Source organism: Diadema antillarum, unplaced genomic scaffold (genome assembly GCF_040938485.1).
Source record: "Diadema antillarum isolate AM-2024a unplaced genomic scaffold, OU_Dant_1.0 seq00001099_RagTag, whole genome shotgun sequence".
In the NCBI taxonomy this organism is placed as follows: domain Eukaryota; kingdom Metazoa; phylum Echinodermata; class Echinoidea; order Diadematoida; family Diadematidae; genus Diadema; species Diadema antillarum.
The window spans coordinates 197,111-224,904 of NW_027271916.1; the positions used below are offsets into that span (position 1 = coordinate 197,111).

The 27,794-nt window shown below is 40.0% G+C and overlaps 1 protein-coding gene across 1 annotated transcript in view; it reads right to left on the minus strand.

Annotated features, from left to right (window-relative positions):
• Positions 1–3,497: 3,497 nt before the first annotated feature.
• Positions 3,498–27,794, minus strand: part of LOC139743634 (uncharacterized) — a 37,961-nt gene continuing 13,664 nt past the window's right edge. The window contains exons 2-12 of the mRNA XM_071654101.1: positions 16,631–16,797; positions 13,448–13,586; positions 12,345–12,502; positions 11,592–11,748; positions 10,846–10,942; positions 8,090–10,466; positions 6,787–6,836; positions 6,067–6,232; positions 5,308–5,482; positions 4,180–4,268; positions 3,498–3,591 (exon numbers count right to left, since the gene is read on the minus strand). Of these exons, the coding sequence (XP_071510202.1) occupies positions 3,498–3,591; positions 4,180–4,268; positions 5,308–5,482; positions 6,067–6,232; positions 6,787–6,836; positions 8,090–10,466; positions 10,846–10,942; positions 11,592–11,748; positions 12,345–12,502; positions 13,448–13,586; positions 16,631–16,797 (3,669 nt within the window). The remainder of the gene's footprint in view (positions 3,592–4,179; positions 4,269–5,307; positions 5,483–6,066; positions 6,233–6,786; positions 6,837–8,089; positions 10,467–10,845; positions 10,943–11,591; positions 11,749–12,344; positions 12,503–13,447; positions 13,587–16,630; positions 16,798–27,794) is intronic.

Consider the following 27,794-nt stretch of genomic DNA (forward strand, 5'->3'; position numbering starts at 1 on the left):
TATATTTTTAACCTACATTTATGACTATACACCCATTGCTAGTATGTTGATCTTAAAGAATCGTTATGTGGCACAGCTGGACTGTATCCATTGACACTGCTTGCAAATTCTTGTGAAGTGAGTTCAAGATTGATAGAAATTAATCATCAGTTTGAACTGTAGATACCTAAACTAGTGATAAACAAACCTAAAGAGATTGTATCTCCGGATTTATGTGTATTTTATTTCTCCCCAGTGTGTCTTGATTCATTTCATAATATGAATCATGACCTGAGAAAGGAAGTGCCTAATGAAACATTGCCTATTATTACCTATACGAGGTAGTTTTGCGAGGCAATTACAGTTGGTATTTTGCAGGGTCGGGAGTTCAGCAGGCGACATTAGAGCATATCACGAGCATCCGGGGGGGGGTTTTACATATACAGTGGACTCCTGTTATAACGAAATCCTCGGGACCGGCAGTTTTCTTTCGTTAGATCGGAATGTTGTTGTAACTGAACAAATAAACAATAGAAATACATATAGTGGATGACATTGCAGCTCAAATTTTTACTTCGTTATAACCAGAATTTTGTTATAACCGTGGTCGTTATAATAGGAGTGCACTGTAAAACAGGGAGGTGGGAAGAGAAAGCGTGGAATCTCTCTCCCCACCTACCTGCTTTAAACGCAAACATTCCGATCGACCACAAAAAGAAAACATTCCAGGACGTCCAGGGTGTCAGTTACACGCACCACAGAAGAACGCTGATAAATCAACTCATACAAGGTCGACCACTTGGCAGCAGCACTAGGCGTCAAACAATGACTAGTCCATTTGTGCTCATTGCACAGTGACCATTAGTTTTACAACCCTCCAACTTTAAAAAGAGAAGTAAAAATAAAGTGTAAGAGCGTTCAGATGTTTGAAGTTTTGCCTGTTACAACTACATATGTATCTTTGAAGTTGGAGTTGAATGATATACATTGATGAACAATTTTGCAATTATTCAACATGTTGATGGTCTACAGGTAGTCAAATGTGGCTTGATCTGTATCATAGTGTATAGCCGTATTCACATATTTTCTTAATTTACCTAGGGGATAGGTAATAATTATGATATTGACTGGCCTTTCTTTCGGGAGGTACCAGATAAATATTGCCCGCACTGAAAACATATTGCCCTCGTCTTCGACTCGGGCAATATGCTTTCAGTTTGGGCAATATTTTCTGGTACCTCCCTCAGGGCCAGTCAATTTTATATAAATGAAACATTGTGATTGTTTATACAGCTGTATGTGATTATTTGCTCTCTTTTTTTTGGGGGGGGGGGGGAGGGGGGTTTGTATTATGATGTATCAATATGAATGCTACACCAGTACAAAAATTGCATTTTTATCGAATTTTATGATCATGATTCGCTTTCTAATTGGGTTTACCATTTTCTTCCTGCTGTATGTGAATGGTCACCATGTCTTCAGCAGGTCCTTTGTGAAAGGTATGTGCAAATTGATGCTTGACCTACATGTATCTTTGGTGTGCAATTGTGTTTAAGATTTTGTTGCTGATGCTTGATATTTTTAGAGGGCCTCCCTAGGTAATGTGATGTTAGGTAATGTGCAGTGCTACAGCTAGAAATCATTGATTTGATTGATGTTGTTTTTTATAACTCTTGCTTGTGTGACATTTTGATACAGCAGACTGTTATCTACTAATATATGTATGGAGATTATCTTTTAAAGTGTGTACATTGTCACGGAGAGATAACTTTAATAGTGAGAAGCATATAGTAGAAATGACAAAGTAGGTTGATGGGACACTGGCCTAACATTTGTATTGTAAAAATATGACTTTATTTTATTAAAAACTTTCAGATCACCATCATAATGAGCATTCATTATTGCAACTGTCACATTTTGAAAGCCTTACAAACTTTACCTCTGTTTCACAGTCGAGGCTGTGATGGACCATCTAATACAGTATGAAGTAATTCACAAGATGCTATTTCCATGCACTTGCCATACATAGTTTTCCTTTTTATCACTAATCTAATAATTACATTCAGTCCCTATCTCATACTGTAGGATCACACTGTACATTAAATGATAATCACACAAAATACACACATAAGTGATAAGGCCTCATACCCCACAAAGAGTACAGTATAATCGCAGTGCAGTCATAGTTACAGAGAGGCACGATTTCCTAAGTCGCAAAAAGGTGCTCTTACACTGCAGGAATTTGCAAAGTTACAATAGATTCAACATGTACAAAAATGTTAAGGAATATACACACTGACATTACTTAGTGAAATTGTACACTTATCGAGCCTTACACTAACTAATAGGCAACAAAGCTATACCTACAATATCTTGTACTCATTGCACTCACAATTCTGCTTTTTAGCTTTAATAAAGTCCATGTATTAGAACTTGTTGGTTAGGAAACCCTTCCAAGAAGAGTTGAGAAGTGTTCTGTTACAGCATAATCTAAAGCACACCTTTAAGATTTTCTCAAGATGTTCTTCTGCACACCAATGTATAAAGATCCCTAAGGACTAACCTTGTGGGAAACAAATTTGTATAGATTCATTATATACAATATACATGTAATGAAGTTTACATACTTTTTACCAGTTCCTTGAAGTTTTATTTATGCTCACAACTGCATAGAATCAATCATCTATTTTGAACAAATTTCAGATGGTATTTTTTCATCCTCGGCTATGTCATAGCTCTAAAAATAGAAACTTGCACATGCATACAAATAATACGTATATATATCTTATTGCAAGTGTTAGCTGAAAGCATTATCAAAATAGGCACACCAACTGTAAATGAAAGCTCCATCACGAATATTGAATTTCTGTTATTTTGTAAATCATTTTTGTAGAACTTGGTGGATTGTTACATATTGTATTTCTTTTTTATTTGTCATATCATTTCAGTGGAAGTTGCATGGATTTGTTTTATCTGTCAGTTAAGAGCTGAAATATATTGACTATTAAATTCAGCAAAGTACCAATCAATTATTGTGCAATTGATTTGAATCCATGAACAATATTGCCTAGCAATCTACACTATTTCCCCGTGCGTTGTTAAACTAACATATAAATCTCTCACTTTTACATTCCGTATAAACTTACAAGATTAGCACAGTGCATTTTCTGTTGAATTGAGCAGAGTTACACAATAGATAAGGGGTCTAGATTATCCAAAAAGAATGCACTGAGAAAAAAACAAAACAAACAGCTTCAGATCTTCTTCACACTATCCCATGAGACGGAGTGGCTTTTTCTTTGTTCTCTTTTCAGTTAACTCTACTCTCAGGATAATTTGTTGTACTAAATTAAACAAGTGTGTCTTGTACAAACTCATCACGTAATACCTATAATCAAAACATGAAAAGTTAGTTTTCATTTTGACGGGAAGGTGTATTGATTACATTCTGATGATCACATTATACAGTAACATAAAAACACATATCATTAAAATGCAATAAGATTAGCTGAACCCGCCTATGTAGATTGCTTTTCTGCTTGTGTTTGTTGAATCTTGAGCAGTCTCTTCCATTTTGTTATCTTGTCTTCACCGTCACAAGAGGGATATTTCCTGAAAAAAAAATTACATATATATCAGAGAAACCTCAACAGACATAATTATTTAAGGATAAATTACAGAAATATTTACCTAATTTTCCTGTATACGTCGGTTCTTATTACTTTATTTTAAGAGGGTATCGTTGCATAATAGTATCAAAGAATGATTAAAAGCACAAAGGCTAGTCTCCTGTGCGCCGTTGCCATTGACACAATGACATTTTCATGACCAAAAATTCTAAACCTGCATCATATTTTACTGTTATACGTACGATAGTACCAATACAGTAGCAGGCTTGGACCATTCGATATGGTATGAGTATATTTGCTCGTGACTCATCGCTTAGGAATTTCAGATGCCCCATGATTTAGATTTTACATGCGAATGCATTTCTGAGGTTTCGTGTCAAACGAAACATAGACGCCAAAAAATATCTTGGCAATGCATTAATTTTTGTAGTGCAACACCAGCAACCACTTTACAATTGCACCAAAACCCAAGTCCCAAGATCTTAGAGATACCAAAACGGTTTTGATTTATAGGAAACAGAAACTAAGGATTTCTTGCATTTAGTTGAATAGCACTATTAAGTCTACTTACTTATCAAGGAACCAAATACCAAAGACTGCCGCTGATATAAGGAGCACGAATAGTAGGAAGATAACGAACCAATTTCTCTCCGACCAAGTCTGCAATGTTGAAACGAACAAGTCGTTAAAACATGAGTTATTGCTTGGAAAAAAAAAATCAAACAAATGTATAAACAAGAAAAACCAACAAAACCTCCACATCACCAACTAGAATGATAGCCATTCTCGGTCAGATGGTGACTGTGAGAAGTATCCGTACAATACTTCTGCCTTTGTAGGGGTAGAGTTGTGGTTTGGGAGACATCGTCATGTCTTAATTCGGCATTATTAATGTCAGCGTTAAAAATTATCAAATTCTTATGGTGCGAACTACTGATATAATGTTCCAAGCAACTCAAATTTTTACGGTGCATGAGGAGATGAAATGGGAATCTTTTATGTGGAATTCGATCTGAATTTATAAGAAACCCATATAACAGACAACTCCAAGAAGTCGATAACAATGATTACTACTTTAAGCACAGTTATCTTATTATCTAGGTCGTCCCCTTCATGTTGTGAGTGTTAAAGCGCTTTACAACATAATTATGAACCTTGTCACTCAAATGGGAGTATTCGAGTAGGCTGCCATTGTCAGACACACACAACCATACTAGCACTTCCCACATTAATGTTTAGCTTATTGTATAATAGATATTTAACTTGAAAGAGGGAGTGTCCTGCTCAAGGACACTGGCACCGCAGCAAAACTCGAACACTGAACCCTCTCGTCTAAAGGGCTGTGAGCAATCGTCCACTAGACCATGATACAGTCAAGCCTGTATATAGCGGCCCCAAGGGAGACGGAAAAAGGGTCGTTATAGACAGGTTATCGCTCTAGACAGATTTCCTTGATATGGCTTTTTTCTGGGGGGGGGGGGGTATTTGATGGTCGTATGCGCCAGGTGGCCGCTAAGACAGGTTTGACTGTGATTGTTCGACATTTACTGCCATGCCAAGAACTGTCATGAAATATTGCTTCGACATAACCCAGCATTTTGGTTTTTAAACGGAATGACAGGAGTAAGACGAGGGAGGGAGTGTAACAAACATCCCATGCCTTCTGGCGGAGCTTAAAAGGCAGGCAAGATGACTTTACCTTATCTCTCCTTGTCAGTTCGACCACCACGGGGGTGTCGACGTACACCTTGTATGGGCTGAGTATGGCGTTCTTTTCCGTCTCCGACATCGAAGCCAGCGCCTCTTTGACTGCCTCCTCTTTTAGCGTCGAGTTTAGGATGCTCGTGTTGAATGCGATTATTGTGAATGGGAGGCTGTGTATCAGAGTATCATAAGCATAATCATAATCACACACAGACACAAGTTTCATGTACTCTGAAACTCATCGAAAAGGATAAAAATGTAATGAGTTCAAAGGCATCTTACGTTCATATCACCCGGCTTCGGAAAGCAGTGCACAATAATCGCGTATCAATGATTGTGATTTTCTTGAGGGAACTAATTGGCAACAATTGAACCACCTGTGAACATTGAGGGTGAACTGTTTGCATCTTCTCGTGATTTAAAATTTAGGAGTGCGCGCATTTGAATGCTAAAGCCATGAATGGCAGGATGAGTGGACGAAATTGATTTCCTCAGTGTGTTCAAGAAGACCAACGTGATCAGCCCCCATGTTATCCATGAATGCCATTCGTCGTTGGTGCTGTACCGATGAAACCCTGTGGGGCCCATGAAAAAGTCCACGAGGATGTTAGCCTCTCGTCAAGATTGATGGTAAATACAGGATGGTGTAAGGAGTTTGACATTTTCTTAGAACTAGAACATAGCAATAATGATTATATCTGTGGGACACTAATATATTTGTAATGAGAAAGGAAAAGGAAGAAAATCAATCTACCCTGTTATGGTTGAAGATTCGTTGGCTGCGTAGATTATGTCGATTTCAATAAGGGTACTAGAGTCCTTCCCAGTCGCTGTGAAGATAAGTTCTGCCAGACGTTTCTGCAGGCCGGGAAAACTTGGATCGATGTGATTTTCTAGAGAAATCTCCGCCACACTTTTTACTGTAGGTGGAGAAAAGGCAAAGAAAGGGAAGTAAATGAAAGGTTTTGAAGTATCGAGCCATTATCACTCACCAATTGGCTATGCAGGACACACCAAAGTGTAGCTGTTTGCTATGTAATATAATAAAACGCCTTCCACGATTTAGAAACTTAAATTCCTTCTAAAGTGAATAATAATTAAGAGCATGTTTTAAAGAGTAACGATTTCAAAGTGTTACAGACTGTGATAACAAATATCGTCAAGACTTCTCATGTCTTTGTGCCGTTGTGTTGTGCGTTCAGTTTAATTCAAATTTAAAAGAACTGCTCTGGCTTGTTTTGTTTTGTGTGTTTGTGTATGTGTGTGTGTGTTGTTTTTTTGTGTGTTGTTGTTGTTGTTGGTTTTTGTTTTTGTTTTTTTTTTTGGGGGGGGGGAGGGATAAAATTCTCTGTAAATGGGAAAGGTGCAAACAAACTTGTACACAAACTCTATTGCAACCAACGTGTTTTAGAAGATGCTATGATAAGTGCACTGAATTGAGGACCTTGAAAATGAGGTACGAGTATCTTCTCACCGAGAGGTATTTCGCAGAGTTCTCCGATGAATCCGGAAGGACAGATACATCTGAAAGGTGAGGGAAAAAAGCACGAAACAACACAGTGCGACATATTATAACGACTATATCTTCAAGCTATAAAACCATGTAACATTCCTGATCCCTGTAACCACTTATATCCAAACGAGCCAGTACATCCTAAGGTACACAGCCTTCCTCATTATTTCTCCCGTTCCGTACCGTACCATACCAAATCCTAACCCATAGATTCATCTGTACATGTACTACATTTTCATTCATTCAGATCAAACTTAAGAATTTGGGAGCATTTTTGAACCAAGAAAAGATATCATAATCAGTTAGCATCTCCACGACATCAGATAGTGAAAGGTACTTCACTGACGAAACTTACACTGTACAAAGCCAGAAAATTTGCAACCTATTGTTTGTAAAGTTTGTAACGCTATTGAAAGTGAACCAGTTAGGCATTTGTTGAAACCAGGTTTGGTTCGACATGATCTTCTTCCTAAAGATGGAAGTCAAAATTCTGCTCTCACCTTTCAGTTGATTTTGTTTTCAAGGTATATAGAGTCTGGCTATTTCATCATCATCGTCACATAGTGTAGTTGCTTGTAAGAAGTTGAGGGGATGGCGCCGAGCGTTGATGGCAATGAGAAGTTGGTCATGTGCTTTTTTGCTTTAAAGAGCATGGGCTGGACATAATTTGTCTTGCATTGTTACTTTCGACTATGCCATCGTCTATTACTTTGGAAAGGAAAAGTGTAGGATAACCTGATATCTTCTATTGACCTATATAGTGAACTATATCGGTAAATCTAGTCAACTGGACTTACTTGTAATTTGGAGTAGCGACGTTTCGCGTCCACTCCGGGACGCTTCATCAGGCCGACTGATCTTTGGCGGCAATTGGTTGTTGACCCGTAACAGGGTCGTGGAATTTCGGAAAGCGCCGAGGACCCTGTAACGGGTCAACAACCAATTGCCGGCAAAGATCAGTCGGCCTGATGAAGCGTCCCGGAGCGGACGCGAAACGTCGCTACTCCAAATTACAAGTAAGTCCAGTTGACTAGATTTACCGATATAGTTCATGTGATACTTTACCTGGATGACTGAGAACATTCACAGACAGACCTATATAGTGTTTGATCTCAAATTGTTTGGAAAAATATGTAATCAGTCTTGCCAGAAAACCCTTTTCTATGAACGAATTTACTAGTTCTGCATTCTGGTAATGAACCTACAGCATGAGTTCTTGAAGCGGAGACTTTCGAATTTTTGAAAAAAACAAACTAGTTCTCACTTCTTTCCGCTTTGCTTCCTTTCACACGTTGCTCCGTTCTGGCATGGCATCGCTGTGCATGGGTCCTCGGTTGTGGTAGGTGGTGGAAGTGTTGTCGGAGCGATGTCCGTGCATTCGAAGGTTCCGAACACATTCTTGCAGTATGGAGCGCTCACAGGACAAGGCTCGTACATTATGCTGCATTCATCGATGTCTTCGTCGCAGAATATCCCTGTGAATCCCTCAGCGCAGATGCAGGAGTATCCGTTTACCGCATCCCTGCAGTTGGCACCATTCTTGCATTTGTTCTGGATGCATTCATCCACGTTCTCCTCGCAATGTTTTCCTCTGAACCCAGACCGGCAGTAGCAGAAGAAATTATCAATGCCGTCGATGCAGCGGCCATTGTTCAGACACGTCTGTTGACTACACTCGTTCACATTTATTTCGCAGTGGGGACCGTCGTATCCAGCCTTACACTGGCACCGGTAGCCGTTTAGGCGGTTGATGCATTCCCCATCGTTCAGACACGGGTTACTAATGCACTCATTGACCTCTGTTTCGCAGTGTCTTCCTCGGTACCCGTCAACGCAGTCGCATCGGAAGGCGTTGATCATATCAACACATGTGGACAACCCGATGCAAGGGTTGGAAGCACACTCATTGATGTTCGTCTCGCAGTGGGTACCTTCGAAACCCAACAGACAAACGCAACTGTATTCATTGATACCATCAACGCAGCTTGCCCGGTTGAGGCACGGGTTGCTGGCACATTCGTCTACGTTGACATCGCAGAATCTTCCTTCAAACCCTGGCGCGCAAACACATCGGAATTCGTCGATTCCGTCAATGCAAGTAGCACCATTCTTGCAGGCTCCTGCGGAACATTCATTGATATTTATTTCGCAGTTTTTGCCCCCGTATCCGGTTGGGCACAAGCAGGTGTAGCTATGAACCCCATCCCGACACACACCTCCGTTTGTGCAAGGGCGAGATCTGCATTCGTTTATGTTGATCTCACACTGGCTGCCAGTGAATCCTTGGATACAGAAACAGGTATATCGGTTGATACCATCCAGACACATCCCGTTCACACAAGGGTTGCTGGCACATTCGTCGTTGTTGATTTGACAGCGATGTCCCCGAAAACCTGGCCGACATCGGCAGAAGAATCCATTAACAGCATCAATACACCTGCCTCCATTCATGCAGGGTTCTGTCGAGCACTCATTTGCATTGATTTCACAGTGCTGACCGGCAAACCCAGCCCTACACTTGCAGAAATACCCATTAATCTGGTCAATACACGTGCCTCGGTTCTGACAGGGACTGCTCGCACACTCGTCCCGGTTGGTTTCACAATGGACTCCGTCGAATCCCACCGAGCACTGGCAAGAATAACCATTCACCAAATTATGACAACGTGCGCCATTCTTGCATGGGTCACTGCGACATTCGTCGAACTCGCTTTCACAGTTTCGGCCGAAGAAACCAGGTCTGCACTGACAGGCATAGCCATTGACACCATCAACGCATTCGCCTCCGTTCTGACATGGTCCACTCATGCATTCATTCGTGTTAACTAGACATGTTGTACCTGTAAAACCAGCCACGCATTCACAGTGGAAGCCATCTACAGTATCGATACACGTGCCGTTATTGAAACATGGCAAACTTTCGCATTCATCAATGTTGATTTCGCATCTGAATCCGCCAAAGCCCAAAGGACATCTACACTTATAACCGTCAACTTCGTCCAGACACTCTCCACCGTTGCCACAGGGATTGCTGGAACACTCATTTACCTCGATTTGGCAGTCCTTACCAATATATCCACTAATGCATTGACACTGGTAATGGTTTACCATATCGACACAGATCCCACCATTCTGGCATGGGTTACTGCTGCATTCGTTGATGTTTTCCTCGCAGTGCAGCCCTCTAAAACCACGTCTGCAGTGGCAAATGTATCCCGCGACCGAATCAATGCACCGAGCACCATTTTCGCACGGATTGCTCTGGCATTCGTCGATGTTTTCAGTGCAGTTCACTCCGCCGAATCCGTGCATACACCTACAGACGTACGATGCCACTCGGTCGTAACAGGTACCTCCGTTCTTGCAGGGTCTGTACACTTGACATTCATCGATCTCGTGCTGGCAGTGGGTGCCGAAGTACCCTGGTCGACAGTCGCAGGTGTAGCCATTGACCTGGTCGCGGCATCGGGCCCCGTTCATGCACGGAGAGGAGGAACAGTCGTCGACGTTGAGGTGGCAAAACCGACCGATATAGCCCGTCGAGCACGTACACGTGAAGGTCGCGTAACCGTCAACACACCTACCACCATGTTGACAGGTCACATCTTTGCAGTCATCTGGGTTCAAGTCACAGTTTGCCCCTGAGATGAGAAGACAAGGAGACTAGATCACCAAATGGCCAATGCTGTTTGCCTTTCTTGGGAAAATTAAATCAAGTTTTGGAGTAAATCAAAAATGAGAATGATAATTCTTGATGTTTACTTTGCTGCCCTCTCAAGAAGTTGCATTTTATTCAAGGCGAGACTCAAACTTTGATATACGGGGGATTTCACAATTGCATGAGTACTTTATCCTAGTTTTATCAGATATGTAGAATTATATGGTCTTAGAGTCGTAGCAAATGTAGGGACCTATTCAACAGATGCTGCTGAAAGTCTTTACAATTTCATTCGCAATTAACCAGGTCACATTGTACACTTCATTTGATATATCGTAGACTTGAATCACTTGGGATCTTACCGAAAGTTCCGTCGACGCAGTCACATCGATATTGGTTCTCCATGTCAATACACGAACCACCATTCATACACGGGTCCGAAACGCACTCATTAATGTTCTGGGTTTAACGAAATAAAGAAGAGAGAGAGAGAGAGAGAGAAATGCGTACATGAGTATTGCGTATGTTGTCTTCTTGTTCTCTTCATTAATGTATTTCGTGTATTCTTTAATATGAACAAGACCTAAGTTGAGACATACCTTTATGCCTTGTTTGAAATGAAAATAAAATGAAGATGAGATGATGAATGAATGGATGATGAAGCTGAAAAATCCGCGGGCAGGATCTCACATGGAGAGGTGAAACTAGGTCTTATCGCTTTTTATCTTTAGGAAAGAAATTAAGAAGACTCTTCTTAACAAAGGTATGTCTGCCATCGCCCTGCGTATTTTCTTTCACTCTCTGCTGATATTGATTGCTACGCATTGCAGACACAATTCAGAATTCATGAAACGCAGAATCTAAGCAGCGATTTCATATCCCAAGTCGGCACTGGTTGGATATGTTTTGGTATTTCATTGACCATTCGTTTAGGATTATTTTTGTGTTTCCAATTTATTTTCAATGTATTTCGTACGTCACAGACTGATGTCTGCTAAATGTGTCTTCTGTCACGATAGAACGTCTCACGCGACGTTCCCTCCCCAGTGCTCATGAAAGACAGATTAATATTGACATCAGTTCCCACGTTTGCTGTTGTGAGACCTACCACATCACACAGAGGCCCCTCCCAGCCCGGGAAACACTCCTTGGCCCCAGTCCAGGCGTGGCAGCTGTAGTGATCCAGCTCTCCCGGGTTGCAGTAGACGTCGCAGTTCTCGCCGTAGAAGCCATCCGAACAGTACACCCGGATTTCAATTTTGGTTCTGTATAGAAATCATGTTCATGAATGACAGTGTTGCCAAGCTGAGTACAATATATAGGCCTATATAATGATACACATTGTATAATGTATATTTAAAAAAAAAAAATATATATTGTATGTATATATAGATATATTTATATTCATATTTTGTATTCCATTTCATCTATAGGTATTCTATTCACATATCATCCTTCATACATTGTACGATGAAACACCTTATTTTCACTACTGCCAAGAATAAACCGTATTTTTTTAAAATTTGAACTGTATTCTGCTTCATTTAAAAATGTAACATATTATACCAAAACATAAAGAACACGGAATAAATGTACAAGCATTCAATACATATGGCAGTTATAAGTGAAACAATAAAACTACACTTAAGACTAAATGTCTTGCCATGGTGGTTTCAAACAAACGGAGCCTAATGCTGAGCCTTTTGCAATTTCGGATGACAAATATGCATTGAATGGAAAATTTTGTATTTCTTGTATTCATATACTCTTCCAGAACCCTTGCATACTCTGCTACAAGCATGACGAGGGATGCATTTTAAACGGTATAGATAACATCTTGGCGAATGTGTATTCAACTTACTCAGTAGATCCTTCTCCTGTAAGTGTATATCTGTAGATAGGTGCTTCGAATAAGTTAGCCTCCGGTCGGATGACGAAATTCCTCGTGTAGAAGTCCACTTCGCTTCCTTCGTGCCCCAGATCAACATCCCACACTCCAACCTTTACACGGATACCCCTCTGCATGGAGCAAAGAGCACAGAGTAGGAGACATTGGGTGTTTGAGAACTGCATTACTTGTTATGAATTCTACTATCAAATTAGTGTGATATCAACCAGTTGTCTCTTTGCGAGATATAGTTCGGGGACCGATAATAACGGTTCAGACACGACACCAATTATGCGAGACCTTTAATATGACATTTTGTATCTGCATTTAATTCATTGATAGTTTCATCGCAAAAACCAATGGGCAAACGTGAACGAAGTAAACGAAGAAAAATCATCTTTCTGTTCAGCATTTACTATTTAATATGTTTTGGTTGTTAAGAATGTAAAGTGGGGTATTCAATATTTTTAGAAGTAGTATACACATGACATTAATGACGTCTGTGACAATGTTTAAGAGTTATTTTCGTTTTGCATTTCCTGATGCCAGAGCTTTGTTAATGGATGAGGCGAAGGTGCCATAGGGAGGCCTAGTTATCAATCTAGAAAGAACTCGTGAATGGTAGATACCATTTGCTCGGAATAGCAAAATTGAATGCTTAAAGACCTCATTCCTGTTTGTTGTCCTAGCAGAGAGGTTTGAATAAATGATGACATTGGTATTTATCTCCACACTTTGGAATGATAGTTTGAATTGTTTTATCAAAACATGAAACGAACAATAAATTCATCTTGTATTTTCATCTCCTGGTCCAAGGCCAGGTTGTCTTCCCTTCTCATGTAACAAAACTTCAGAATGGTAGGGGAACGGCGAATTTTCCCCTCGTAATGGCCAAAGAGGATGACCAGAAATTATTATTTCTTGTTATAATGCCAATAATGCCAGCTTGAATATTTACGGCTACTCGTCGATACCACGTGCCCACGGTCAATTTTCTTATTTTAATCCCGTCTCCCCCGACTGTCTATTCTCTTCATCTGTCGCTGATAGAGAAATCCGTCGTCTCGTTGGCTCACCTCCCACTCTCGGACCTTCACCAGCATCGGGTTGGGGATGTTTCCAGAGAGGATTTCCGGGAATGAAAAACTATCCTGATTGTCGAAGATGGGTCCCGTCCGCAAGCGGCCATACGGGCAGTTCGCGATGTCTACATCGCTATAGAGAGATATACAGAGATGATAAATATGTGTGTGAGAGAGAAAGATCGTGATGAGAGTCCTTCGGAGGAGATGCAGGTGTTGTTGTTATTTGGTTTTTTTTTTCATTCTTTTTTTAACTATGTTAATCCGTTTACTTGTACAAATGTATTGGAGTCTTGTTCTAATACAGTCACCCTACTCAGAACACACAACCTGTTTGATGCTACCACCCGACAGGAACCTGCTAGGTGGGGTTTTTTCGATTTTTTTTTTACCCGAATCAATCATCAACGTCCTTTCTGCTTCTTCTTTTTTTTTTAATTGGTTCAAGATAAAGGTGTGAGATTCAAGATACATCAGAACCTGAATACTGCAACTTTACTGAGGAATTTCATCTTGAATATGAGGCATTAATGTAAAGATACAGGTAATGATATATATGCTCCTACGAAACTACATAGAAACCATATCAAACCAATGATTCCGAGACTTCACTGGCTTCTTCAGTCAGAGAGTTATGATACTGTTGGATACTTGGTAGGTGTTACATGATCATTTACACTGATAAGTGTTTCTTTCCATCTCCCTGGTTCACATCATGCCGTGAAAATCCCAGTTCTGAATAATTATGAACTTTCGTGTAGTATTTCTCCTAGATGTAAGAACCTACTTGTGGCTGAAGGATCATTGTCATTTTCGGAGCTGTTTCGCAATGCTTTTGGAATCATTTATCAGGTTCCTTTAGAAACGCTAAAGTCTTTAACGTTTAAACATGAAGTCCGTTTTTTTTTTTGTCTACAGGTCATTCAATGCCTGTATGTAACACAACAGAATTTTGTAGCTTTATCACTCCTAGTTATACAGTTAATTCTCTCTTATTCTTATTCTCATAATGCACTTATACGAGAGAGGCGACGTTATTCATGGGCACTGATTAGCATTGTGATTGTTTACATCATTATATTAATACTTGTACCACTACAATCTATGATCATCACCATTATCAGTATGTCCCTATGATCTTCAACTTAGAATAACCAACATCGCTTTAATCCTTACTCCAAAGATTAAAGTTTTGTGTGGGACGTGGACGTAGAAGATATTGAGTGCAATTTGTGCCGGACTGAGGGCCAGGATCTCAAACGTATAAGAAATCTGCGTATATAGCGCACAGTTCAGCCTATGCAGACCGCGTCACCACATTAATACAAGGTGTATTATGCAACATTCGAAGAATCTGGTTGTGGCAAGTAGCAAAGCTCCATGGAGATGAATTGTCTACTGATAAAGAGGAAATCCACCCCAAAAACAAATTAACTTTAGAAGAAAAAGAAAAATATTCACTACAGAACGATACACAAATTACAAAAATTGGATGAGAAACAAGGAAGATATGACACTTTGAAATCTCATCTTTAAAAAAAGAATCTTCATTAGTACTTATGAATATTCAAGCAAGCAAGTTGACGATGTCATGCTCTCACAATTTCTTATTCATTTCATATACAAAAATGACAAAATCTCATATTTCAGTCGTATAAATGTATACCCTAAAAACATCCGGGTCAGAACTGACCTGGAAAGGGTCCGTTGGGGTCACACCCCGTTCCGGGTCAAAAATTACTTGGAATTTGGTCATGAAGACCCGGAATGGGGTCACCCTGACCCAATTCATGACTCTGAATGGGGTCATATCTGACCCCATTCCTTGTCATTTCTGACCCGGAACGGAGTGTGACCCCAACGGACCCTTTCCGGGTTAGTTCTGACCCGGATGTTTTTAGAGTGGAGGACTTACCTTAAAATCATTCAAAATAAAAAAGAACAAATGTTAACTTTGATGTATCTTGGTATGAGAACATGCTTTGACTTGTATCAGCTAAAAATAACAATAATTCCGAATTTCATATATAACATACATGAAAAATTGTGAGGGTATCTCTTTCATTTGAACTATATCTTTTGGGGTGGATTTCCTCTTAAAAGCGTGTTCGAACCGAAGGGTGTCCCATCTCTCGTTCTCTTTGCAGGGAACCCTATCGGCTCGATCAGTTGGCCGAATGGGCAGGACACGCCCTCGTCTGTCTACACATCAGTAGCGGCTGATGCCCCCCCTCCCCAAGAAAAAAGTTCCAGGTTATCACGTACAATATATATAGCCACATCGGCCCATAGCCCTACAAGCGATGTGTATTAGCGTTTGAACTTTGGTGCGCCATATATAGGTTGTTTCTCAGAAGGTTTTTGTGAGATAAAATCATCATAAAGTATTTTCGAGTTCGCCGCTTGTAGGCATGAATGCAATGCAGGAGCATGACATGCGTTTTTGCCGCTGGACGAGAACGCTGCTCTCTGGCCTTCGTTTGTCCTCTTCGTTACATCCAATTCTAAAACTCACAGGAGTCAGATAATCATAACCAGACAACGGTTATTGTGACTGCTGAAGATCAACAATGAATAATAGATGAATAAAATATTAGTGACCTCTTATGAAGCGCTGGAAGTCCGACAAAAAAAAAATGATGCTCACGGGGCTGTTATATAAACAACATGATCTATACATTGCACAACCATGGGGAAATTGAATACAATTACTTGTTGGAACAACCAATATCTATGTGTGAAAAAGGCATCTCCAAAACTGATTAGCTTGATAATCATAGACTTAGGGGGTGTTGCAAGAAAGTTGCAATCAATTGCAACTCCCTGAAATCAATTGCAAATCCTGCAATTGATTCCAAGTTGCAATTGATCTGTCTATTGCCAAATTTGCCAAATTTGCCAAATTTGCAATAGATATTTGCAATTGACTGCAACTCGACTTTCTTGCAACACCCCCTTAGATGTAATTTGAGATAATCTTGAATGATAAGGCCCTTTTAATTGAAATGTAATAAATGACGGTACAATATCTACCAACAATACATTGCGGTGTAAAACACCAACAATCGAGAATAAAACGGTATTACAAAGTTATACTGCTTGATATTATTCTTGGGGGCAAAGAATGAAGGGTTGCCTAGATGGTATCTCCTGATTCTGACATCTCCCTCTTCTTACCGTCCGGGAGGCCCGAAGCAAACGTCGAATCGGTTGTCGCATCTGTCAGTGCAGGGCTGGTCGGGCGCGTTGTCGCAGCACTGGCCGTCGAGGAGCCGGCTGAGTTCGTTGAGGTAGTTGACCAGTCGGAAGGACACCGTGACCTCCGAGCGAGAGTACAGGACACCCTGACGGTGAGAGAAGAGAGGACAGAAATTCAAAATGGTAGATAATATGACTAAATCCTGTGTCATTCAGATGGTCGTTACGTGTTCGGTTGAAATTTGAAAACGAAAGAACAACGCCTTCTCTTGCAGTTTATACACTTCATCATTGTTGCGTAATTGCCCATTCATGGCAGTGGGAATGCGTTTTTCGTATGAGAGGGCTAGATTTTGTTTGGTAGTGATCTCGATTCAAAACTCCCAATGAAAAAAAAATTGCCAATTTCCCGATATTACTATAGCGTATACAGAGAAAAGTATAACAACCACAACAAACCATTCATACAGACGTTTATTTGTTTAAAAAAATTAACTCAATTAAAGGGCGATTCTGTAAGTTAACCTTTAAATACTACATGTTCAATTGTGTCTATACATATTGCGGTAGTGGTATAGTGTCTCCATGTATTACTTGTGTTGTAAGATTGAATGGAGATTAGATATGAGCTAAGAAAGGGAGATTAGGTCAAATAACGTGCATTACCTTTTACTTGGAGTCACAAGTGCAGAAGGTGCCAAATTACGGTATAATAACACTGAGATAATTTTAGACTATTAATGACACTCATTTTTATGATTAAGCACTTTGAAAGAAATTGGGTGCGACGCGCGGTGAAAACAACATACACATGTACCACTTATTGCATTACACGTAGTGGGGAGAAACAATTAATCGAAACGAATTATGCGTGATTAGCAAGTCCGTGGTTTAGACAAGCATGTTCTTGTCGAGTTTGTTGTGTTGTCTTGAAGAACATAAAAAAAGGACGTGTATGTTCTTCATGGTGACATCAGAATGACCCGCTTGATAAGTCTCTTCTGGTTTCTGTACTATTTATGTACTGGCTATCAATCTCTTTTTCACCTTATCTACGTCTCAACACGCACATGATGACCTCGTCTACATCTCAACACTTAGATGCTCTTATCGGAACGCATCTTATCGATTCTTTGTTTTGTTTTGTCGGAAGGCATGATCAACAAATCATTCACGTATGTACTTCGAAAGGCCCTCAAAATGATAGATGTAACAATCCGTCCCATGACTCTGTGCTAATGACAATATAGGCCCTGTATCGTATCAATCATGTCGTAGTCTATGTTGCTGTCAGTGGCGTATCTAGGGAAAACGGCGCCCGGGGCAAGCGCGAAAATTGCGCCCCTAATTTCTCAAAAAGTGTTCAACCCCGACTCCATCCCGGTCTAGGGACTTTAAACAAAGTCTACATGATATGTTTTTTCAAGCACTTTAAAGGAGTCTTTTTGAGGGTGATTTAAATGTAATGAATTTTGATAAATTTTGGCGAGCGAGCGCAGCGAGCGAGCCGAAAACTTTGGTATTTCAGCTTACAAAACATGGAATTCTTGTCATTTTTTGCTAATCAAATCTTACAATTCCAATCAAGATATAGTGACGGCCTTATAGATAACGATTTATACCAACAAACTGCATGAGGAATTTCAAAAGTACTCTAAAGTAGTACGCGCGAGTTAGCCGAAATTTGTATATTTCCACGTCATCATCACGTGTTGTTCTTATCTCTTTTTTCTTTTCTTTTTTGATAAATTTTGGCGAGCGAGCGCAGCGAGCGAGCCGAAAATTTTTGTATTTCAGCTTACAAAACATGGAATTCTTGTCCTTTTTTGCTTATTAAATCTTACAATTCTAATCAAGATATAGTGACGACCTTATAGATAACGATTTATACCAACAAACTGAGGACTTGAATACTAGTAGTCTAAAATTAGTACGAGCGAGTGAGCCGAAATTTGCATATTTCCGCGTCATCATTACGTTTTGTTCTTATCTTTTTTGATTTGTTTTTTTTTTTGCCCCCCCCCCCATGTTCGAAACCGTTGGCGTCCTCTCTTGATCCAATCGGCGATTGCTTCAGAACGAATGAAATTGCAGCCGCTGCTCCGTGTAACATTTTCCTGCTTGATATAAAATGACATGTATGAACACAATAGACATTGTCACTTTGTGCGCGTCATCGTCACGTTTTGTTCTTATCTTCTTCTTTTCTTTTCTTTTTTTGATAAATTTTGGCGAGCGAGCCGAAAATTTTCGTATTTCAGCTTACAAAACATTGAATTCTTGTCATTTTTTGCTTATTTAATATTACAATCCTAATCAAGATAATAGTGACGGCCTTATAGATAACGATTTATACCAACAAACTGTGGACTTGAAAAAAAATACTCTAAATTGTACGAGCGAGTGAGCCGAAATTAGCATATTTCCTCGTCATCATTACGTTTTGTTCTTATCTTGCTTGATTTTTTTTGCGCCCCCCCCCCCCCAGTATGTTTGAAACCGTTGGCGCATTTTTTTATCCAATTGGCGATCGCTTCAGAACGAAAGAAATTGCAGTTGCTGCTCCGTGAAACATTTTGCTTGCTAAATATATGACATGTGTGAACACAATAGACATTGTCATTTTGTCCGCGTCATCATCACGTTTTGTTCTTACCTTCTTTATTTATATAAATTTTGGCGAGCAAACGCAGCGAGCGAGCCGAAATTTTTTGTATTTCAGCTGACAGAACATGGAATTCTTGTGTGAAGACAATAAACATTGTCATTTTGTCCACGTCATCATCATGTTTTGTTTTTATCTTGTTTGATTTGGTTTTCTGCCCCCCCCCCTCCCCCCTTATACGGGCGAGTTTTTTTTTTCTCTCTTCTTTTCTTTTTTCTTTTTTCTTCTTCTTCTTTTTTTTTCTTTTTCTTCTTCTTTTTTTTTCTCGTTTTTTGCGCCCCAAGGAGTGGCGCCCGGGGCACGTGCCCCCCTTGCCCCCCCCCCCTAGATACGCCACTGGTTGCTGTTGACAGCTCTGCATTCGCCAAGCTCATTTGTCGTATTTGTGCTGGCGTGGAGCGAAACGGGCTGAACGCAGGGTGCATGGTGTCACGTGACTCCAACTATATACTATACTAGTATCAGGTGATGATGAACTGGACGAGAGTCTATGCTTCGTTTACTCCATAGTATAGGCCTACGTCATGACTCACCGTGTATGATATACTGGTCAAAGATACCAGACTATAAAGTAAAAAAAAAATAACAATAACCATTTGAATAGGTATCAAATTCCTTATGTTTGCATTAGACAAATTGTATAATGGATGTTGTTGGTATGTTTGAGGTTGTTTGCGCTAGTGTATGATGTATGTATGTTTATTTGTGTAAGAATAGCAAATAGCAAAGTAGTGTTTTTCTTTGTATTTCTTTCTACGCCATATCAAAAGTTTTGTGCGTTTTCCAATAGTTCTAGAAGAAATTACGCAACAATGAGACGCTGCATTCATTCAGTTTGATGGCATCGCAACTTTCTGAAATGTTGTTACAAGGTTCGAGGAACCGCTATTCATTTCAGGATCTGCCAAGCCAGCGAGCCACTGATTAACCCGTTGTGTGCCAGGGACTTACAGTGTGTACAACATTAATGGGTTTTCTGTGCCAATCAGTTCTCAAAGCACCCAAAGGGTTAAGTTGCATATCGTAGTATATCGCAGTATAAAAGAGTAAATAGGATTTTGTTTTTAGATAAGCAACTGTATAAGATGAAAAAAGTCAGTAGCGATAAATGTTCGTTTTGTAAAAAAAGAGTTGGAAGATATTGTACATTTCTTTTATGAATGTGAAACTAGTAAGTCAATCTGGAATAAAACTGAACAATGGATAAATGAAGGTTCTAGAGCACAGATAAAATTTAGTCTGAAAAATATTATTTTTGGTTTTATAGAAAAGAGAAACGATGCTCTAAATTGTGTTGTGATTCTGATTAGGCAACAACTGTTTGTACAAAAGTTACAAAACAAAGTCCCAAGGTTTAACTCAATGAAGAAAAAAATTATTGAATATTATGCAGATGAGAGATATATTTATTCTGTATCGGGTACACTCAACAAGTTCAGTTTAAAGTGGCAGTCACTCCAACATTTGTTTGTGTAAATGTTTACGAGAGAAATGTTAAGAAAAAAAAGATTATGGTTGAATGTTTTGAACTTGTATTATGTTGTCATGGAGATAATGAAATAGTCCATGGAGGGCTAGAAAAGTTTGGGGAAAAAAAGTTGCATATCGGGAACTAATAGGAGGAAGCCACAGATCACAGTTCGTCCTGGATGACCACGATGACCGGTCAACTGGTCAAGGAGCAGTCTCGATCCCGTGACAACTCCAGGAGATGATTGCAGTCGTTGACTGGCGGTTGCTGTAGAAACAGCCAGGAAACAACCAATCAACTGTCAACCATTTTATGTCGTTGCTGTAGCAACAATCGTTATTGCGATTTATCAATTCTTGAAAAGATCTTCACAAAGCAAAACGGACCCCTGGATTCCACAGAAGCCGCCCAGTCTTACAGTGCAGTGTTTATACGTGTATATCTATGATAAAACGGGTGCGATGTTCACGCATCTATTTCATATTCAAATACTAGTACAGTAGTCATGATGTATAGCCTTGGGTATGCATGAGCTGTTCTTAACAAATGGATGATATAAGCTGCAGTCTTGCGTGGCAAGAATAAAGTTCACTATTCATCGAGAGTTACTTCCCAAACACTGCATTTCAGGAAGAAAGGGACCCCTGGTCATCTTGTGTGATTAAGATAAAATAAAATTAAAAGTCGGTTCATCTTGCACATGAAGTTACTGCATGCATTTCAGTAGATCAGTGCGAGGGGAAAAAAAAAAACATCCCCATCATTATGACGGTATAGCTACCCCATTATACTATGAGTAATACAGACTTCGACATTTGCGGTAGCCCTGGGCCACTGAAATTTGATGTCGGGCCACCCGATTTTTCTTTGGGAGGACCGATTGAGCAGCGAAAATTCAAAATGCATTGTTATATTGCTTTTTTATTTCGGGCCACCAAGATTTCATATTCAAAGATTGTTGTGGCCCGATGGAGTGGCTAGAATGGGCCACCAGAAGGGAAAAAAGTTATTTTCGAGCCCTGGATAATGTAAAAGCCTTTTCGACTTTACCAACTGTACCCTGGCATGCATACTTTTTCGACTTTATCAACTCTACCCTGACATGCCAAGGAGATATAACTCTCAGGTAATACAGAGCTGATGTGTGGCTGCAAAAATAGTCCGGCATTACCATTACCGGCATTCCCTTGCATAAACATTTCTCAAACCATCAAAGGTGTCAGTTCAAGATAAGCAATATCCTGATTTTACTGAGATCATATCTATCCAGTGTCAGATACTGAGACGAACACTTAGCAATCCCACTCCCTCTCTCTCCAAGAAAAAGAAAAGCCGCCCAAACAACAACAACAACAACAACAACAACAACATCATGAGGAAAGTATTATAACAAACAACACTAAAAGATACGTTTAGAATTGACTTGTAGGTTCCTCATTCCTTATTATACGTTTGAAAAAATGACTATGTGAACGACTTTTCTAATCCTAATATTAAGAGATACGTTTAGAATTGACTTGTAGGTTCCTCATTCCTTGTACGTTTGAAAAAATGACTATGTGAACGACTTTCCTCTTCTTTGTTACATCAGTGTGACTTTTCTCCACGAGAGTACACTTTATTGTATCCATTTAGATAGTTGAATTTGCAATGTGGGCTTTCTTGGTTTGCATGAAAGCTAAAACATTAAAAAAAAAAGTTTCAGAAGGGCTCAAAATTCATATTCCACCATTGTTGGAACTTGCTTGCAAAATAATATATCAAAAGGCTTTACCAAGAAACTTGTCTGGTTGGGGCGATTTGCCATGATCATGAGTTGTTTTGGAGTATTTTGAGATTTAAAAAAAAAGTAAAATAGTTTCGATCGTAGTACACTTTTATTCCTGAAGCGTGATGGTCGTATAATCATGTAATCGTGCGCGACCAGTAATATTCAATCCCATGATGCAGCTATCAAGTTGCTGCATGGGATTCACTCTCACGCGATGGATGTAGTGCCATAAGTTTATGGCCCGATATATAGATCACGCAGCAACCCCGATCGGGTACTCTCCGAGACCGCAGTATACTTCCGGAAATCCGGCGTATCTTTACCCACGCCGATGAAAATCGGCAGGGGGTTATGTAAAGGGTTCCGTATGTTTGTTTGTTTGTTTGTTTGTTTGTTTGTTTTTTTGTTTTTTTTTTGTTTGTTTGTTTGTTTGTTTGTTTGTTTGTTTGTTTGTATGTTTGTTTGTTTGTTTGTTTGTTTGTTTGTTTGTTTGTGTACAAGATAACAAGAGAACGGGTAAACGGATTTGCACGAAATGTTCAGGGAATGTTTGGATAATGACAGGAAAGAATCGATTAGATTTTGGTGATAATCGGTTGACCCTTGCAAATTCTGTGTGACCTTGAAGTTTTGACCCCATGGTATAGTGACCATTCCGAAAATTTCCCGTTTCTCACTTTGCGATTTTCCGCTACCATACGAACACATAAACTCCCCAACGATCCGACTTCGCTGCTCAAATGTTCGTAAGAATTCCGAAATTTACGTTTAGGCCTATTTGAGGGACTATGTCCTTCTAGATTTATGAAAGTTCGTTCTCCGTCATCACAAACTGGCCCGTATTTTGATGATTTTTCAAATTAACATTGATTGTTTTTTTCGTTAGAGGAGCATTTTGCTCGGTCGCAGTCACACTGCACGATATGCGTGCTCAATGTCAATGCGTGTGCAAGGCCGCTGAAAATGCATCGCGCTCTACACTGTTGGTGCAAAATTGCACCGGGGACGTTGCGGCGCTCGTTGGTAGCCGAATACTGGTGCAGTAGACATTTGCATTCAACCCTTGCATTGAATAATTCCCGTAGACACTAATCATAGGGGTAATTGCCTAGGGGGTACGTAAATTTTGTTTTTCTTTTTTGCTTTTGTGGATACCATCAAAGATCGTACACTCATACGACCTTTGATATTTGATGATTTTTCAAATTAACATTGATTGTTTTTTTCGTTGGAGGAGCATTTTGCTCGGTCGCAGTCACACTGCACGATATGCGTGCTCAATGTCAATGCGTGTGCAAGGCCGCTGAAAATGCATCGCGCTCTACACTGTTGGTGCAAAATTGCACCGGGGACGTTGCGGCGCTCGTTGGTGGCCGAATACTGGTGCAGTAGACATTTGCATTCAACCCTTGCATTGAATAATTCCCGTAGACACTATTTCATAGGGGTAATTGCCTAGGGGGTACGTAAATTTTGTTTTTCTTTTTTGCTTTTGTGGATACCATCAAAAATCGTACACTCATACGACCTTTGATATTTGATGATTTTTCAAATTAACATTGATTGTTTTTTTCGTTAGAGGAGCATTTTGCTCGGTCGCAGTCACACTGCACGATATGCGTGCTCAATGTCAATCCGTGTGCAAGGCCGCTGAAAATGCATCGCGCTCTACACTGTTGGTGCAAAATTGCACCGGGGACGTTGCGGCGCTCGTTGGTGGCCGAATACTGGTGCAGTAGACATTTGCATTCAACCCTTGCATTGAATAATTCCCGTAGACACTATTTCATAGAGGGGTAATTGCCTAGGGGGTACGTAAATTTTGTTTTTCTTTTTTGCTTTTGTGGATACCATCAAAGATCGTACACTCATACGACCTTTGATATCATCACACTCTCGGCTTGCTATAATCAAAATATCCCGTAAGAAAACGGCGTATTTCTCGATTTTTAGCGCTTTTTCCGCGACCCGTCGTGTAGACAATACTCTTAAAACTGGACTTAATTCGCGCGCGCTTGGAAAAGTTCCGATTCTGCACTTTTGACGGTGGAATTTGGGATTTTCGATGGATTTTTGGAGGAGACTTAAGGACTTTCCTGTACGTGAATGAGTGTTAATACCGTATGTGTAATGATGTGATTTGCGTGTGATGTGACTGTAGAACCAAAGATCGTACACTTCAGTGTACGATCTTTGGTAGAACTCACTGGCTGGTGATAAAGCACACTGGCAATTAAGTGGCCGAATTCTGGTAGATGACCGAATGCACATTATGTTTACCCCGACTTTGTACTTAGGCGTGGGTCTGCCGCCTTTGACGGCCCCTCTCTAGTTTGTTAATATTTTGCATCGTCGTTACCCAACTGAAATCATGTTATCATAGCGTTACTTCACACATTTCAGATGCGTTTGTCTCCATTTTAGAGTAAAATTCAACAGTTTCTGCAGGCGCATAAAAACTACGATTTGCCTTTAAAAAAAGAAGAAGGAAGGGGCAAGATGGCACATCATTGAAAGAAGACAATTCCAAGAGGAGTACTCGTTGAACGGAAGACTCGAACGTCACGCTGACAGTCAACCATCATCAAACCAATGGATTACATTTCAGGCATTGGTAATGAGTTCCATAGGAACATCAGATCAAGGTTGCTGATAAGCTAATTGACCCCATACATGATTTTCGCCATCAAGTTCATCCCATTTCCAGTTTGGTTCTTTTTTCCATCATCAGCGACAGACGTGACAGTGATTCAAACCAACCGAAGTTCTCATCCAGTTAAAAGAGTTAAAAGGCTCCTTACGCCCATTTCCTTCGAGAGTGCACGTCGCATCGCAACTTGTGCTGGCGAACCTAACCTTTGGATCTTGGCAAGAGTGCACACGATCGTGTGGTCGCTCGAAGAAAACACCCCTTTAAAATAGTGATCCTCCTTCAGACGGGGTTGTTCTGATGGTTACAGCTCGTTATTCCGAAGGTTCGTTATTCCGAAGGCTCTTTATTCCTAAGATTCCTTATTCCGAATGTTCATTATTCCGAATTTCATTTTCGGATAAACCAATCTTCGGAATAACGAACCTTAGGAATAACGCCACACATTTTCGGATTAACGAACCTTTTTTCATTTTCGGATTGACGAACCTCTAGGTATAGCGAATTTGCGTGTTTCGGATTAACGACCCTTCGGAATAACGAACATTCGGAATAGCGAACCTTCGAAATAACGAACAGCACCCGTTCTGATACTCCCCATGCGCTCTATAGCACGCCTGCATTAATTTTTCCAAGTGGTCAATGCTACCCTCACATTGCAATGCCGAATCATGCAGAAATGAAATTTAATGATTATGATAAAACTGAACGAACAGAACAGTAAGCTATTTTCATTGAAAGCCGGACTCAAATTCTGAAAGTAAGTATTAAATGTTCCAAGCAACAGATACTTGTCAAAACCACACGATGCAAATCAGAAGATGGTATTTATAGAAACTTATCGCGTCTCAACTCTGTCTGCGATTGGTATGTACACAAAAGTGTTGTAGATATCGTGCTTTAATTGATGGTGTATAATTTATAGCAGTTACAACTCCTCTCCCTTCAAAGTTATAATTACAAAGGTGTTACTATACGACAGTAATTTGATGCAAGAGGGGTCCCGGCATTAATTTCCAAAATATGTGCATGTATGTTTATACACATTGTTTTTGTTTTTACTGTGTACATAATGTACTTTTGATTTATTTTGTGCCGAATAAATTGAATTGAATTGAATTGAATTGAAGAGACTCTGCTTGTTTATTTTCCTTTCATAAAAAAAGAGAAGAAGATATGTAGGAAGATTAGAGTGCAGGTGAATAGGATATACTTGTGACATGATAACATTATCACCTACATCAAAATGTTATGATTATGTGTAAACTCCCGATATTCATTTTTTCACGAAAACGTGTGAAACTTTTTCATGTTATATTCGACGCCAATATATGGATAACTTCCACATTAACGTGATACTAATTAAATAACCATGATATTTCATCAACACACGGTAACGTTGACGTTCTTGTGTTTGTTAGCCTGTTGCTTGATTGCTCAATTTTTTTTCTTCAAATCATTATCATCATAACTATCATCATCATTATGGAGGGGGGGGGGGGGGAGTGGGTGGGCTTCATGGACTGCGGTCACCCCTGTGCGCTTCGGGATACAAAATTGTATGTTAATGCTTGCTAGTTTGTGTTTACGAGAAAGAGTGTGTGTAGTTGTTGGGAGTGGTTTGTCATACTGGTGCTGCTGATGTAATCTTGAAAGTTGCAACGAGTGTGGAAGAATTGTGATACAATGTACCTGTAGGCCTATACGTCACATTTAATAAGACATGATAGATGAATGTGCTTAGGAATCCGCAAAAGTTGAGGGACACAATTTCCTCGAGTTAAGCAAAAAGCTATGATTAATTTTCGGACTTTCTCCAGGGATGGCCCGGTTGTCCAGGTGACAGAGTCAAAGTAATGAATGATCCCTTAAGAACGCCCATTTGCTTTATTAGAACGCACTAGGTCATTCCCCATCAAACCGTCTGTCACAGGTGCAGTGTTTCCATGGCGATATGATCGGGAGACTGTGGGGAGCACCCAGTAACCGGGTCCAGTGATGAGTAAGGACAGGCTTTATTTGAAGTCTAGACCAATCAAATTTTCAGGCCGAAATCGGGCTGGGATTTTTTCAACTAGATTTATACCCAAGGAAAGTGTCTCTCGTCTCGACTAGCATGGGACGTGAGGGTTACTCACGATTGTGATTAGATTATGAGAATTTAATAAACACCCCAGCGATCGGCTGAGCTATAGTTGTGTGCTGCTATTCACTGCCAAGTGCATAACACTGGAGGAACACACACACCCGCACACACACACACACACACACACACACACACACCTGCAAACCAACACATATCATGGAAACCCTTTCTATCTTTTCGAAAGATAAATCCTTGGGAAAAGTGAAGAACTGGGAACATATGTCATAAGAAATTGCTATCATCAAGACAGAGCAATGACGTTGTGAAAAATATGAATGACTAACACTTTCTTAATTCCATAAGCGAGTCAATATTCCAAACGGCTGGATGACTCTGTACAGTGAATCCGAAAACTGGACCTCATCTTTGCCGCGAGGAAAGCACAGACGACCACAGATGAAATGAAACAATACCTGATCCCCGGAACTCTGCGTTTTACA